Source organism: Brassica napus, chromosome A2 (genome assembly GCF_020379485.1).
Source record: "Brassica napus cultivar Da-Ae chromosome A2, Da-Ae, whole genome shotgun sequence".
Taxonomy (NCBI): Eukaryota; Viridiplantae; Streptophyta; class Magnoliopsida; order Brassicales; family Brassicaceae; genus Brassica; species Brassica napus.
In genome coordinates, this window is record NC_063435.1 from 13,723,150 (window position 1) to 13,739,122 (window position 15,973).

Below are 15,973 nucleotides of genomic sequence, written 5' to 3' on the forward strand. Positions count from 1 at the left end.
AAAAACATTTATGATTTTTCTCAAAAGAGAAAAGAAAAACATTATGATTTCATACGTATCTCAAAATCAATCTCAAAATTCAAGATGCTGGGCATACTATATTTTTATCAACATAGAGTTATTATTATATATATACACATATAATAACATAAACATATACAACACTTCTCATAGGAATACCAGTTCCTATATAGAAATATATATATACATAAATGCATTAGTTAAATGTTGCAAACAAATAAAAATAAAATATTAAAATTACAATATATACACACTCCACCCGTGTTACAAAAAAAAGAAAAGAAAAACACACTCCACCCACATCCTACATACCTTAAGAAATATGAGATGCAAAATCAAAATTAGATATAAGTTACAAAAAAACGTCAATATTATTTAAACATGATAGTAGGGTTTAGCAGTGAACCTTCGTCTCTTTCAATGATATCAACCTCTTTCAATTATAGAAATAGAAATAGAAAATAGGGTTTAGTCAAGTAACCTTCAAATACATGAGTATATATAAAACTGATTTCAGAACTCAGTTAAACATTTTGTCATTACATTAACTTAAAATAAATTTAAAGTTATCTTTTGCCCGGCGCTTGCAGTTGATTAAATCACTTGTGTATAGCATTGTTAATTTCTGGAGCTCAGCATTTATCCTCCCAATGACTGGTCTTGATACTATTGAAAGTCTTTTGTAGCGCTTTCTTATGGTCTGGATCACCTCCCTAATCAAACCCATAAAACGAAGGTTGTGTGGGAGGATTTGTGTTACCTAAAAACTGAAGGAGGCCTTGGACTGCATAGCTAGGCTTCGTGAGTCAACTAGAGTTTTTACTCTCTCCCTGATATGGAGGATATTTACTTCGACATGTTCTTTCAGGGTATTTTGGGTTCAACATTATCTTTTGAGGCATAGTTCGTTTTGGGATGCTAAAAAGGATACAGAGGGATCTTAGATTTGGAAGAAGCTTTTAAAGTTGAGACACATAGCATACCCTTTCTTCAATGTTCAGCTTGGAAATGGGCAAAATACTTTTTTTTTGGTTTGATGATTGGCTGAAAATGGGTAAACTCTTTGATATTAAAGGAGTCATGGGCCCATGCTACCTCGGTGTAGCAAGGAATGCGAGGGTATGTGAAGCTGTAATGCTTGATCAGTGGTCAATTAGAGGACACATAAGTCACCATTTTCAGGAACTACATGCCAAGATACAAGCAATACCCGCTCCAAGCGCCCAGCAGAGCGATGATATAATTCTTTGGAGACACTCTCCAGATATTTATAAGCCATACTTCTCAATTACTAACACTTGGGAGCAGGTCAGAAGTAAACGGGAAGATGTGCCTTGGAGTAGTAGTATATGGTTTCCGCAGGGTGTTCCTCGGTTTTCTTTCATAGTTTGGCTGGCTGTCATTATAGTGATGACAAATGGCTACAAAAGAAGTTGTAATGTTTTTCAATTAATTTAATATACAGGGGATTGGTGTAGTACTAAAGTTGTTCTGCATAATTATATCAACATAAAAAGTTGATCGAAAAAAAACATATCTTCTCTAACGTAACCATAACTTATCATATGACACACGATTGCACTATGCCACTGAACACGTTGTGTATAGATAAGTTCAACTAGCACTATGATTAAAGGTGATCCCATATCAGACATCTAGAAACTTTATGCTAATTAATTAATATTAATAGCACATCAATCAGATATTAAGTAGTTTTAACTTGTATCAAATTCTTCATACAAACTATACATATATCGATTTGGAATGATAATTAGCATATCAATCAAATATTAAGTGTTGGGATTTATTAAATCCAAATCCAACTCTTTATTGTTTGATCAGTAAGATATTGTTTACTTTGTGCCTTAAACAATCCCGTATGGTTTTACTTTTGGATTTTTTTCCATAAGGTTTCATTCTAATTAGAGTTAGACATCTTTTTATATATTAGACTTTACTTTGTCTAATTTCCAATGTGGAACTTTGTTTGATATTTCACATTCTCCTCCTCAAACTAAGGAGCACACTCATCTCGTGTGTTTCTTTTCTTTGAGAATGTGTCTCCCACAACATCTCGGTCCTTTGAGAATGTCACTAAAGGTTCCATGATCTTGATTTGTTTATGCCGAACCTCCCTTTCCCTTACTTGAAGGGTATTTTGGTCTTCTTGCAGATTTTCGTCAACCTGGTTCTGATACCAACTAATTAAATACATGTCCAACTCTATATTGTTTGTTTAGTACGATATTGTCCACTTTGGGCCTTAGGTAAACCCGCATGGTTTTACTTTTGGTTTTCATTCCAAAAAGCCTCGTACTAATAGAGTTGGACATCTCTTTATATATTAGACTTTTCTTTGTCTAACTTTGAAACCTTGAATGGTTTTTACATATTTTAGTTGTTGTTTAATATGTCTAATATTTTGAACAAAATATCTTAGTGAAAGAAAGATAAAAGACCTCTTAACATTTTGAACAAAATATCACAAAAATATAATATTAACTTTGAAAAAAAAATTCACTCAAATTTAAAAATTACAAATAATGTGTATAGAAAATTTATAAATATTTTTAAAGTTTTAAGTATATTTAATTTAAGGAGGGAAGCCCACAAATTGTTAAACCAGTTCTAGAAGTCGTCAAATAAGAGTCGACTTTGCTTGGGTTGTTGTGCCGTTCGCAGGTCCCACCGACATGTGGCAGCCTGCGATTAGTTTGTATTTAATTTGATTTTTTTTTAAATCGGATAAAAATCATATACTGAAAACTTATCTTCTTGTCGTTGTATATGACTTTTAGTTTAAAAAAAAAAAATTATCTTCTTCATTTCTTTGGTTATATTGTGGTTAGGGTCGATTTGATTGTCATTTTGTAGTAGCTTAAGAATTTATAAATAACACTATAAACTGTTTAAAATAATAATCAATCAAACGAGTAATAATGGATAGTCTGAGTAATTATGTTCGACTTTTATCCAGTAAAAGTTATCTTTTTTTTGTAAAAAGCAGTAAAAGTTATCTTAGTCTTTTTCTTTTGTGTTCAACTAGTTTTTTTTTTTTTTTTTTAAACTTTTGTTCAACTAGTTATCTTAATCTAAAAGGATACTTTTACGGTTTTACCCAAAATTTTGGGTAATTCTCGTCATGAAAATGTCGGGATACATGCCTAGGCGTAGTACTTACTGCTTGGATCGGCAAACGCTAAACTCCTACAAACTTCGTTGATATAAAGCGCAAAGAAATATACATACAGAAAAGCAGATATATATAGCGTATACGATATGATATATTGAGGGCAAACAAACCCAATCAGTAAAATGGACCCCATCAGTTTATCTATAAATAACGTCCCAAACCTCTCCCCTTAAAATTCAACAACACTCATCTTTACCAAAATACAACAACTTTTGTTTTTATTTCCACGTCTTGAGATAACATAATTTTCGGTTCGTTTTTTCCTAACCGCTAAAAGATGTCGCTAGCTATCGCGGAGGTTTACACGGTGAAGAAGTTTCACACAGAGAGTATGAAGAAACCGGCCAAAGCAACGGTTACCGGCGAGGGAGATGGAAAGATCATCGGAGGTGGGCTCCGGGAGGTAATGAAAACGCCGGTGAAACAGAATGGAACTAGAAATTTCGGACGGTGGTTTGTTGGGAAGCCAAAGAAAAGCTCGGCTAAAGTTTCGGATCCCACGACGATTGAGTGAAAGAAGAAAAAACGTGTTCTCTTGTTTTTCTTTTATTTTTCTTTCTTTCTTTCTTTCTTTCTTTCTTTCTTCATTTTGTTTTATTTTCATGTGTCTTTTTCATTTTATTGTGTGATTGTAATTTTTTAAATAGTTTGTAAACTTTGTAAAATATATATGAACAAGCAACACTATAGAATGGAACTTTTGGGAAACGTCCTGAATTTTCCTCAATACCATAGCAAGTTGATGAGTTTTATGCCAATCCAAACTAAACATGTGTGCTAGAAAATGCCATTTATGTTGTTTCAACAATATTAAGTATGCGCGAGATAAACATTATATATAAAAATTATTTTATTTATTATATATTTTTATATATTATAAGATAATAAATATATATTGAATAATTAAAAGTTAATAACTACTATATATATAATTAAATTGATGTGAACATATAAATTAATTCTATTAATCCAAACAACAATTTTTTTATTTGATATGCAATTAAATTTAAATAATATTAGCATACATAGTATATTTTTAATATTAATGTCTATTAAATGATGTTTTCTACTCATATAGTTTTTTTGATCATTTGTATCTTTTATAGAAAAAATTTTAAATTACTGATAACAAAATTTTCATTGTGGGATTAATAGTGTTAGTAATTATATTTAAAAAAAAATTGTCAATGTTCGTTCAAAGCTTTTATCAAAAAAAAGTTGTTCAAAGTAAATTTTAAAATTAAAATATTTATGTATTTTATATGGTATATGGTATATATATATATATATATTTAATCTTAATAATTAATTAGATTAAGCTTTTTACTTATATGCTTTTGTAATCATTTGTATTTTGTCATAACTAAAATTATAAACCATGGATCACAAAATTTAAATATGTGACTTTTAACAGTTTTAATAATTTATAGTCGTTTTGAAAAATTCAAAATATAACATATACATAAAAATCTAAAATTTTATTATATGGTTAGTATGATTATTTAATTTATTTTAATAGTTTAAAATTAAACAAATTGAATAGAAGATACACTAATTTTTATCAAATCTTTATTATTCAAAATCACTAGGAGTTAACCCGCGCTACGCGTAGGGCTATTTTGATTTCAAATGTTAACTATATAGTTATTTTTGGATGTTGTATTCTGAACAACAACAAAATTCCGAATTGTATGTTTGTGTGAATACATATTTCCATGGAAAAAAACAGAAAACTATACATTTTTCAGATACATGTTTGATATAGTTTTTCATTTCTTATATTGTATATTTACTTATTATTTATTTTTCTTATATTGTAGGGCAATTCTTTCAAATAGATCTTTTAAGTTTTTGTCACAAAATAGCCTTCAATAAGTAAAATGACCAAAATAGTCTCTTTTATTTTGAAAATTTTAATTTTAGTTTTTTATTTTTTAAAATTTGAAACCCTATCCTCAAAACTTCATCCCTTAACTCTAAACCATAAGACTTATTTTGGTCATTTTTGTCATGTATAGCTATTTTTGTAACAAAAAGTTAAAAGTTGCTATCCTAGAAAATTTCTATATATTGTATATTTATTTATTCTAATTTTCTTGCTTTTATATAAATTATATACTATTAAAGCAAATCCCTCTTTGGATTATGCCCATTTCTTTTCAATATATTTACAACAAAATGCTACTGTTCTTTTTTCTTCTTTTTTTTTTTTAATGAAAATCGTCTACATTTTTTGATCAATCAGAAGCAACTATTTTATAGTCTAATTACAGCAACATTAAAACCAAAAGGTCCAAAACATATTCAATCCAATCACAACTACTTTTAAGGCCAATCTCATAACACCCATTTCAGATATAACATAAACCTGCTGAATATTTACCCAATTGATTCTTTGTTAATAATCAAATTCAATATCCTAAAATTAAAGGTTTGTGGGTTAAAACTCAGAACAAACCCTATATCCTAATACCATAAAATTCAAAATTTTTGTTTATGAATTTTAAAATATAGTATTTACATTGTACTACCAGCATAATGAAACCACCAATTTAAATATCAATTTTGAACTAAAGTTAGCATTAGCATTATGCTCTACATTATCCAATCAATAATTGTTAGAAAAATATTTAGAGAAACATTTATTAAATGCTAACGCTTTCCAAATGCTCTCTTGCCAATGCTCTTATATGAAGCTTTTAGAAGAGCATTTGAATTTAAAATTTATAAAATTAATAAAAATATATAATTAATTAATTTATTTTATTTAATAATATCCTAAAATTATTTTTATATCCAGAAAATAAAATTTTGATTTCTAAAATTAATTTACAATAAAAATATATTTATAAAAAATAGTATTTCACATTTAAAATATAATTTATTTTATTTTAAATTTGAAAAATTATTTTTAAGAAATAGATATTTTAATTATGAAATTTAATTTAAAATAATATTTTTTGATAAAAACATATTTTTAAAATTATTAAATAAATAAATTAATTATATAACCGCTGCTCTACATCTGATGAAAGGAAGGAAGTCGACTACGGTATGGAGGAAATAGTTGAGTAAATTGATAGAGCAGGCCAATCAAAGCAATCATCTGCCGCTTTCGTAAGTCAATTCCTCAGCTACGGCTATTATTGAATTTCATTTATTGGGCTTTCGGATAGAACAGTTTTCCTTGACTTTGAACCATAAGGTGGTCGGTGTAACAATAATGACATTTGTTGATAGAGGGCGAAGAAACTCATTAATTCATTGATGAGGGCCCCTCATTCAAATGTTATGCATTGTGCTTCCAAAAAAACATGCTTTTTTGGAGAGAGATATTATTTCACCTTCGTCAATCGAGTCACATGTATCTAACATATTCATATCTAATGATTTTCCACAAAGTGGTTTTCTTCAATCAGAATACAAATAAGATCAAAAATGCCATCATTGGGGCAAACAATGCAATAGCTTCGGTTAGAGCAAAGCCCAAAATGGCATAACCAAATGATTGTTTAGCCAATGATGGATTTCGCGCTACAGAATGGATTTTCGTTCACTTTGTTCTCTCTCCCCTTCTCCCGTTAGCTTGTTCCCCTCTTCCCTTCCCAACTTTCCCAGCCCTTCCTCCAAGAGGAGTTACGCCTTTTCCGTAAATGGAGAGAGCGAGCAATTAGAACAATGATCACACAACACTTCCGTGTAACACTAGTCACACAAAGACTTTTGGTGGTCTTATTGACGCATACCACGGTGGGGTTTGCGACTGGGGTGAAGTCGTAACAAGTGGGTGAATCTATATGCTTCTGGGAGTGAAACGAGGTGTTGCACAGTCTGGTATGTTCCTTCTAGTCTCGTTTGGTTTCGAAAGCCTCCCTCTCCCTGTCTCTTACTCTTTGAAAGCTGTCAACGAACTAGCGGGTTGATGGATCATTACCCTGATGATATAATAGAAAAGCTTTTTCTATTTCACAGAATGAGGCGAGATAACAAAAAAAAATAGAAATTTGAATAACCGTACATGATTTTTTGTGCGACTTGAAACAGCTTTATTTGCACTGTTCCCTTCTTTATCGAATAGGGGTTCCTCCGTCACTTCAAATTTTACTAGGGATGAGAACCTGAGAACGCTCTCCACTAAGAATCCCATATGATATGCAGATTAAAGCTCCCGTTTCAGATGCTGAAGGCTTGCTGAGACCTCTTCTCTTTTCAGTTGTCATATTCCCAATTAGGAAGTGGAACAACTTCTTTTTCCTAACTCCTATGAGATTTATTCAACTTCCTTGTATTCTCCACTACTTTATGTATCCAAATACAACTTCTCACATCGCGATTCATCTTGATTTGATTAGAATGACGAAAAAGTTGTCATATTCCCAAACAAGAATTCTGGAATCACCTGATTTGAAAGTGAGATAACTTCTTCATCCTAACTTCTATGAGATTTATTAAACTTCCTAGTGATTCTCCACTACTTTATGTATCCAAATACAGCCTATAACATCACGATTCATACTGGATTGATTAGAGTGACGAAGAAGTTGTCATATTCCCAAACAAGAAATCTGGATCACCTGATTTGAAAGTGGGATAACTTCTTCTTCCTAACTCCTATGAGATTTATTCAACTTCCTGGTGATTCTCCACTACTTTATGTATCCAAATACAACTTCTAATATCGCGATTCATCCTGGTTTGATTAGAATGACGATGAAGTTGTCATATTCCCAAACAGAAAAACTGGGATAACCTGGTTTTCAAAAGTAGTGGAGAATCACGAGGAAATTGAATAAATCTCATAGGAGTTAGGAAGAAGAAGTTATCCCACTTTTAAATCAGGTAATCTCAGTTTTCCGGTTTTGGAATATGACAACTTTTTTGTCATTCTTATCAAACCAGGATGAATCGCAATGTGAGAACCTGTATTTGGATACATAAACTAGTGGATAAATACCAGGAAGTTGAATAAATCTCATAGGAGTTAGGATGAAGAAGTTATCTCACTTTCAAATCAGATGATCCCAGTTTTCCTAATTGGGAATATGACAACTTCTTCGTCATTCTAATCAAACCAGGATGAATCGCGATGTGAGATGCTGTATTTGGATACATAAAGTAGTGGAAAATCACCAGGAAGCTTAATAAATCTCATAGGAGTTAGGATGAAGAATTTATCTCACTTTCAAATCAGGTGATCCCAGATTTCCTGTTTGGGAATATGACAATTTTTTCGTCACTCTAATCAAACCAGTATGAATCACGATTTTAGAAGCTGTATTTGGATACATAAAGTAGTGGAGAATCACCAGGAAGTTGAATAAATATCATAGGAGTTAGGATGAAGAAGTTGTCTCACTTTCAAATCAGGTGATCCCAATTTTCCTAATTGGGAATATGATAACTTCTTCGTCATTCTAATCAAACCAGGATGAATCGCGATGTGAGAAGCTGTATTTGGATACTTAAAGTAGTGGAGAATCACTAGGAAGTTGAATAAATCTCATAGGAGTTAGGAGGAAGAAGTTATCACACTTTCAAATCAGGTGATCACAGTTTTCCTAATTGAGAATATGACAACTTCTTCTTCATTCCAATCAAACCAAGATGAACCGCGATGTGAGATGATGTATTTAAGAAATATCTATCTAGATATATCGATAGATAGTGATTGGATCCATTGAAATCAAATGAAATAAAATTTGGTTTCATAAAGTTGAAAGTACCAGAGATTCCTAGAGGCATACCATCAGAAAAACTTCTTTGACCAATTGGGTAGATCAAGAAAACAGCAGTAGCAGCTGCTTAATTGTTACTCTAGACGGTGAAGATGTTGTTGATTGTGAACTCATATTGGGTTATTTACACAGAGGAATGGAAAAAAATTGAGAGAGTGAGATAAACTTTGGAAAAGCACAGACTGCATTGGAGGTTGAATTGTATTTCCATTCATAACCAACTGCTCTCATGGTAAACAAAAAAAACATGAAAGAACTCTTTGAACATATGTAACAGCTAGCATAACACTATATTAAGAGAAAATTTGAAGAACATGAGTCAATGAAATAAGTAACTTAGTTTTAGAAACCTCTATGTAGCTCTGGTTTCCATGTTGGGGTAAAGGGAGCCTGTCAGACCCTTGTGGCTGCAGATGCATCTTCCCAATACAAATCTGGCTAATTCTCTAAATAACATGCCACGGCGATCATGTAGCTGAAATTAAAAATATTTTGAATGGACAATTGAACCGTTAGAGGAAGCAGTAGAAGTTGAGTTGCTGGAATTAAAAAAATAGAATCTGAAATCTGAAGAAGTGCAGAGATGAACATATGAAAGCCTTGCGTGTTGGTTCATGCCAAACTCAAAAATCAGAATCACCACACACAACCAAAGAGATTAACATACACAAAACAAAATAATGAGCACTTTATGATATAAATCACTCTTGGAATTTTCCAACTTCTTTGAGGGATGAACTATACCTGCTCAGAAATGATTTCCAAAGACTGATCGAGAAATATTTTGCTCGAAATACTCCTACTTTGCTGAGATCAATCGAAGCCAGCTTTTGTTGTGCGCATTCAGTGAATCTTAATTTTTGGCGGAGCTTGTTAGGGTTTTCATCGCTCGCATCTGGATTATATATAGAGAGAGCAGAGAAAGAGGAGTCGAAGAGGATTCATGATTATCAATAATGGGCGAAGTTAATGGCATAAGTAGAATAGAAACTGCGAAGAATGAGAAATCAGAGAGGTCATCAAACAGAGGAACGATATCGTCTGTTTGTTATACTGAAGATGGCTGACATGGCACAATATAATAGTGTGATTGGTCTAAATTTTCTTGTCCAAGCCCACATATTCTTCATAAAAGTCTATAGACAAAGTAACAATACTTTAAACAAAATTGGACAGATGTCAGCTTCTGTTCACACTATTTGATGAGGTAACAATTTCCTTGTCTAAGCCCAAATAGTGTGATGAGGTGTCACCATGAAAAGAAAGTGAAGCTCTTCTTTATAGTATAAGAGCACCATTAACCCTAAAACCATCATTTGGGGTTCTTAACTTTTTTTTTTTTAAATAACCAATTGCGGGCTACCACGTGTCAGTGGGGTCCGCAAATACCATAAGAACCCACCAAACTTGCCTCTTGTAGAAGAGAAAGAAGAGGTGGTTTTTAATAAAGTTGTGAGACCCACCTTCTAAGAACCCACTTAAGAGGTGGGGTTAATGATGCTCTAAGATGTATCTTACTTTTTTAGTTTGTACACTTGCTTTACTCGTTGAGCATCTTTTACAATATTTAACCGTCTGCATTTTAACCTTTTTATTTTTACGCTAATAACGTAGTGACTAGTGTAAGGCTAATGTACATATTTTTAAAATATACTAACGAAATATGCATGGTGTATAGCATTTGCCTCTTAGTATTGGTAAGAACTCAGTGTATATAAGTTCCTAGTGAATTTTTATTATTACTATTATCATAATAAAACCGAGTAATAATGTAATATTCCACATTTTTTGAATACTTATTTCATTTTACATTTATTATAATTAGCAAAAAATGAACACTAAAATGTCAATATATATATATATAAAGAAACTTATATATAATTTTGAGTATTATTTTTATCGAAAAAGTTTATCTTTTTTTTTAACACTTGATGATTTATATAACATGAGAACGTATTGCAGATATCTGGTACATCATACCGCAACGACAACAAAATTTTAGGAACAACAAAACCCAACTCATACATCAAACACCTACGTGCACCGTACAGTACCATTAATTTCTGAGTCAATTACCATTAGAGGAAGCCCTCTTCATTGTCAAAGAAAGAGCGTAACCATTGAGGGGGGCCCATATTGATTACGCTTTCAGCTATGAAAGAAGCTCCTCTATTGGGATCTTTGTGCATCGTATTCACTAACCAACCCTGACATCCAGATAGAGCAGTCATCACTTGGAAAGCTAAACGCAGTCCAAGCACCAGGTTTATTAATAGCTCCAAAACATTTCTTGAATTCGCCTGCAGAGATGACATTACCATTCTTATTTCATGCTTTCTACTGCCCACAAAATAGTTATCAGCTTGTCTTCTTCCTTCAAATGACAACCAACAAACGTTTTCTCCTACTATGACAAAGCACCAGTCTATTCACATTTCTGTGAACACATGCCGCACCCACCATGGACTTCTCTTTTGACCATTTATAGGCCACATTACACATAACCCATCCCTCCGGAGGGCCTCTCCGTTGCTCTGTATGTGATTTCTTGTGATCCTACCTGCAAATTTCCAATCTCCTTCACTAATCTCTGAGACAAAACCACTCATCAGCATCGTAAACGTTTATCTTTCCAGTAAAAAAAAGAGAAATAATAATATTTCCTTTTGTCCATATATTTGCATCTTCGCGTTGAAAACGGTATCTTAGCTGTCTCTTTTTCCCAAATATTATTTGTCAATCAAACGCTTTCTTGAAATTCTGCAAGCATCCAAGCAGCGATTGAATAAACCTTGTACACAACAGCAGCTTTACATGTCCAAATCACACAAACATATCGAATCATATATGTTTGCTTCCTCATTTACTCTTGAAAATTCACAATGAAATCAGTTTGTAAATGAGATTTGATAGAATGTACCTGTTGACACCTACTCAGGAGCTGCATAGCATGATTCATGTACTAAAATAGCTTGTTTCTCACATTGGACCGTATTTCACTAATACAAAGTCTGAAAGCTTTCCATTTTAGTCTTATTGTCATGAAATAGAACCAAGTCATGTGTAAGTGCGGATGAGTCAGAAATATAGAGAGAAAGTAATGACACACTGAATTTGTTAACGGGGTTCGTTTCCTACATCCCCGGGACCTCTTCCAGATTTTATTGATCACTAGAACAAGAATGCAAATACATCATTATTTGCTAACGTATACATCAGGCACAAACCTCCTGACACGCTCTTTTCTAGATAGATATCTATGAAGATTAGGAATCAAGCACGCATGCATAGACCCCATCCGGCCGCACCAGAGCTCAATGTCTTCACACAGCTGCAATCTTTCTAGACCTCTTCAATGAAACCATCTTTGCTAAACTCCCCCTGAGTCAAGGTTTCAACCTCCAAGTATCTGAAGATACATCACCATGTACTTCACCAAGTACATCACCGAGTACTTCACCAAGTACGTCACCGAGTACTTCACCAAGTACGTCAGCGAGTACTTCACCGAGTACATCACCGAGTACTTCACCAAGTACGTCACCGAGTACTTCACCAAGTACGTCACCGAGTACGTCAACACCAGACGCATACCACATATACCAACGAGCACGTCACACCAACGCACAGTTTGGTCACCATACCTCAACGGATACACCAAAACACTTGATCACCCAAGCACACAAAAATCTCACAAGAGCTACACACGATGGCTAACTACACTACACAAAGCGCCAACTCCAACGCCACCAAACTAAGTCCACATCAGACTCCATCGGACACTACGTCAGACCGTAGGTCAACACTCAACACTTAATGAAACTTTCTCTCACTTTAATCTCTGGGTGCTCTTTTTCTCATAAGGGCACGTCTCTCCTTATATATAAACCGTAGACTTGCTCTCCAATTTCATTAAATGCACCTTAATGAACTTCCATTCTCTTATAAGGAAACTTCCTATTCCTCTCCAAGTAACACTTCTTCTCCAAGCAAAGCCTCTTTGCTTAATAGAAAACGTCATTTGTCTTCAACAAGATATTCTCTTTCTTTTTCCAATCTCCACTAACACACGCAATCACCTTAGACAATCTCTTTGTAAGCAACTTCTTCACTCGACGTCCTACCTTACGTCTTGACATACGTCTTGACACACCTTCTGATGTACATCACAAACTACATCATAACCTCTTTGGAAATATCATCTATAGTCAGTACCATTCTTATTCAATTAAGACAATAATGAGAGTTCAAAAAGAGGGTATACCGAGTCGAGCAAGATGTTGGAGGCCTTGATGTCTCAGTATATGACTTTAACCCGTAAAATCCAAAAGAGTGGCTTACACTGCACATCATCTTCTTCAACACCATTCAAACATAAGAACAAACAATATCCTAATAGTTTCAATAAAATCTTGATTTATGAATTGATTTATGAACCCTAGAGCCGCAGCAGCGTCACCGTCGCCGTCGAACAAACATGAGATGAAAACTCACATTTCTTCGTGAACTCAGATTAGGGTTAGCGATAACGGGCTATTGGACTGAACATACTATCCAAATTTTAAGCCCAATAATATAAAATACACACATAACGATTCGAAAGCCCATCCGATTTCCAATTAAATGAACACGTATCATAACGCCAAAAAACGATTTTTTGACCTGGAATTCTAGGTGGCAGACTGAAAGGAGAGAAAACTCTTTTATATATAGATAGATAGATATATACTATATAAATATCTCCCATGATCATAGGTGGTCCACAGAAAATACTTTCTAAAAATGCCACATTGATGTTCCAATAACTCTCCATCATTTGTCATTTAAACGATTAAATGTTAACAACTCCAGTTCATCCCCAAAGGTGATCAAACTCCTTTCATGGACTGAAATTTTCAACAAGGACTAGAAAACAATTGATAGTAGTACTAAATAAGGAAATCAAAAATATACAAAGTAAGATTTTCTTCCCTCACTTCCGAATTAGACATATTCTTAGAGCACAAAATACTTTGGCGGACAAGCTTGCACGTGGTGCGAGGAATTTTCCTTCTGTTTTGCTTTATGTCGATTCAACCCCACTGGTGTGGCTTGTCAGACCGGTAGGAGTTTCTAGTTAATTTTTGTTTGATGTTATCAAAAAAATAATATACAAAGTACAATAATTTAATTAATTATAATGTGTTGAAGATATGTTTAAAATAACATTTTGATTAAAATATGATGGATAAATGACAAAAAATTGTAATTCAACAACAACTAAGATTCAATATAAACAACTCAGTCAAAAACAATAATAATAATAATAAACTCAGTATTAGTTAAATAAGCTTTTATTTTATTTTTTCCTTAAAGACAGACTATTAAGAACTGTTCAGAACCGAACCAAGCTATTATGACACCCTTATCTAAAAGTCATAAGTACGTGTGACCGCGTCCTACGCTAACGGAGACCACCAACTGTGACACTCAGTGCCCCTTAAATTTTACTAAAAATTTTATATAACAAAATATACCAAATAATATGAATATATAAGTTGTTATCAAAAATATATATTAAATCGCTTATGAAATATAGTTAAACTTTGGTTAATTTTATAAAATGTTAAACTTAAAATTTTTATTTATGCAGAAATAACTTTAATCGGAATTATCAAACGACAAACATTTTTTTAATCTCCAGCATCTTTACAGACTCTGTAATAGTATTTGCCAACATTTTATAATTCTAGTTATATGTTCTAATAGCATTTTTATCCCCAAAAATAATTTATAAAATACAGCTCAACATATAATATATAAAATCACGTTAGTATCAATTATTTCTTATCAAATATTCTTGAAAGCTATAACAATTTTATGTTTGTTTGATTCAAAGTTTCTGAAAAAATATAAGAACTTATAAAAAAGAAAAAACAATTATATGGGAGATGCAACTATTCTGGTAAGCAACTGGTAATTGAGAAAGACATGTAAGAAATAAAGACAGCAAGAAGATAAATTTTCTTCTGTTAATAAAGCAAAGAAAGAAGTTGTTTGATAAAAAAAATTATCTAATAATAATATATCAGTAAATACAATTTATCAAAGTTATCTAGACCCTCCGTATTTTTCAATGAATCAATTTATTTGATTTATTGTCATAAAATGAAAAGTTATTATAAAAAGGAAAAAAGGTAAGTTGATCAGTCGAAGTTTGAACCCCAAAACCGCATGTAAAATGATCAATATCCTAAACCACTAGACTAAAGAAAGATAGTGGTAAATTGGCGCCCCTAAAGTTTATATAATCTCTGGTGCCTAAAGCCTTTACTTTATGAACTTTAACCCAAAGCCGGGTCCGGTGGCACTGTGCCTTAAAACTTTGTTTGCAAGATATTGCTAAAGGATATAGACCATCTTTAAATCTAAAGTTTTCTTGATAAAATGTTAAATATATTGATCATCGGAGAAATAAATATTTATTTACAACCAAAATATGATAAACATAATCTGCAAATTTATCTATGTCCATGTGAACTCTGAACCAGCACTGGAGAAGTCCTCGAAACCTCGGTTTAAATCTAAAGTTAGTTGGTATTGAAAACGTGTGGTTTAAGGGTTGCTTTTTTAGATGCAACCATCCTTAAAAAAAATATTTGGCTACATGCAAACAGTTTCAGCTGATCTGTTAGAATTATGTCGTAAAAGTGTTTATTACCATTTTATAATGCCACAAAATGGTACCAATCAAAACATTCATAATTGTTAACATTTGTTGCAAACAGTTTTGAGAATTTTTGTATCCCCAGTTATGGCTGCGAATTTTAACCGGAACCGTTTACGTAACCAAATCTAACCTGAATGAACCGGTTTAGTTCAGTTTTGGTTATAGCCATATTCCGACGGGTCTTGCTTTTAATACATGTGGGTAGGGGTGTTAATTCGGGTTGGTCCAGTCTGGCCCGGCCCAAACCCGCCAAACCCGTAAATATTTGAGTCCGGCCTGGCCAAGAAATATTTTGGGCCTAGAATTCAAAGTCTG

General features: G+C 32.8%; 1 protein-coding gene across 1 annotated transcript; it reads left to right on the forward strand.

The window, feature by feature from the left end:
• The first annotated feature begins 3,308 nt into the window (after positions 1-3,308).
• Positions 3,309-3,949, forward strand: LOC106422706. Its single transcript, XM_013863488.3, has one exon. It carries the CDS (start codon positions 3,492-3,494, stop codon positions 3,726-3,728), a length of 237 nt encoding a protein of 78 aa, XP_013718942.1. The 5' UTR covers positions 3,309-3,491; the 3' UTR covers positions 3,729-3,949.
• Positions 3,950-15,973: the final 12,024 nt, after the last annotated feature.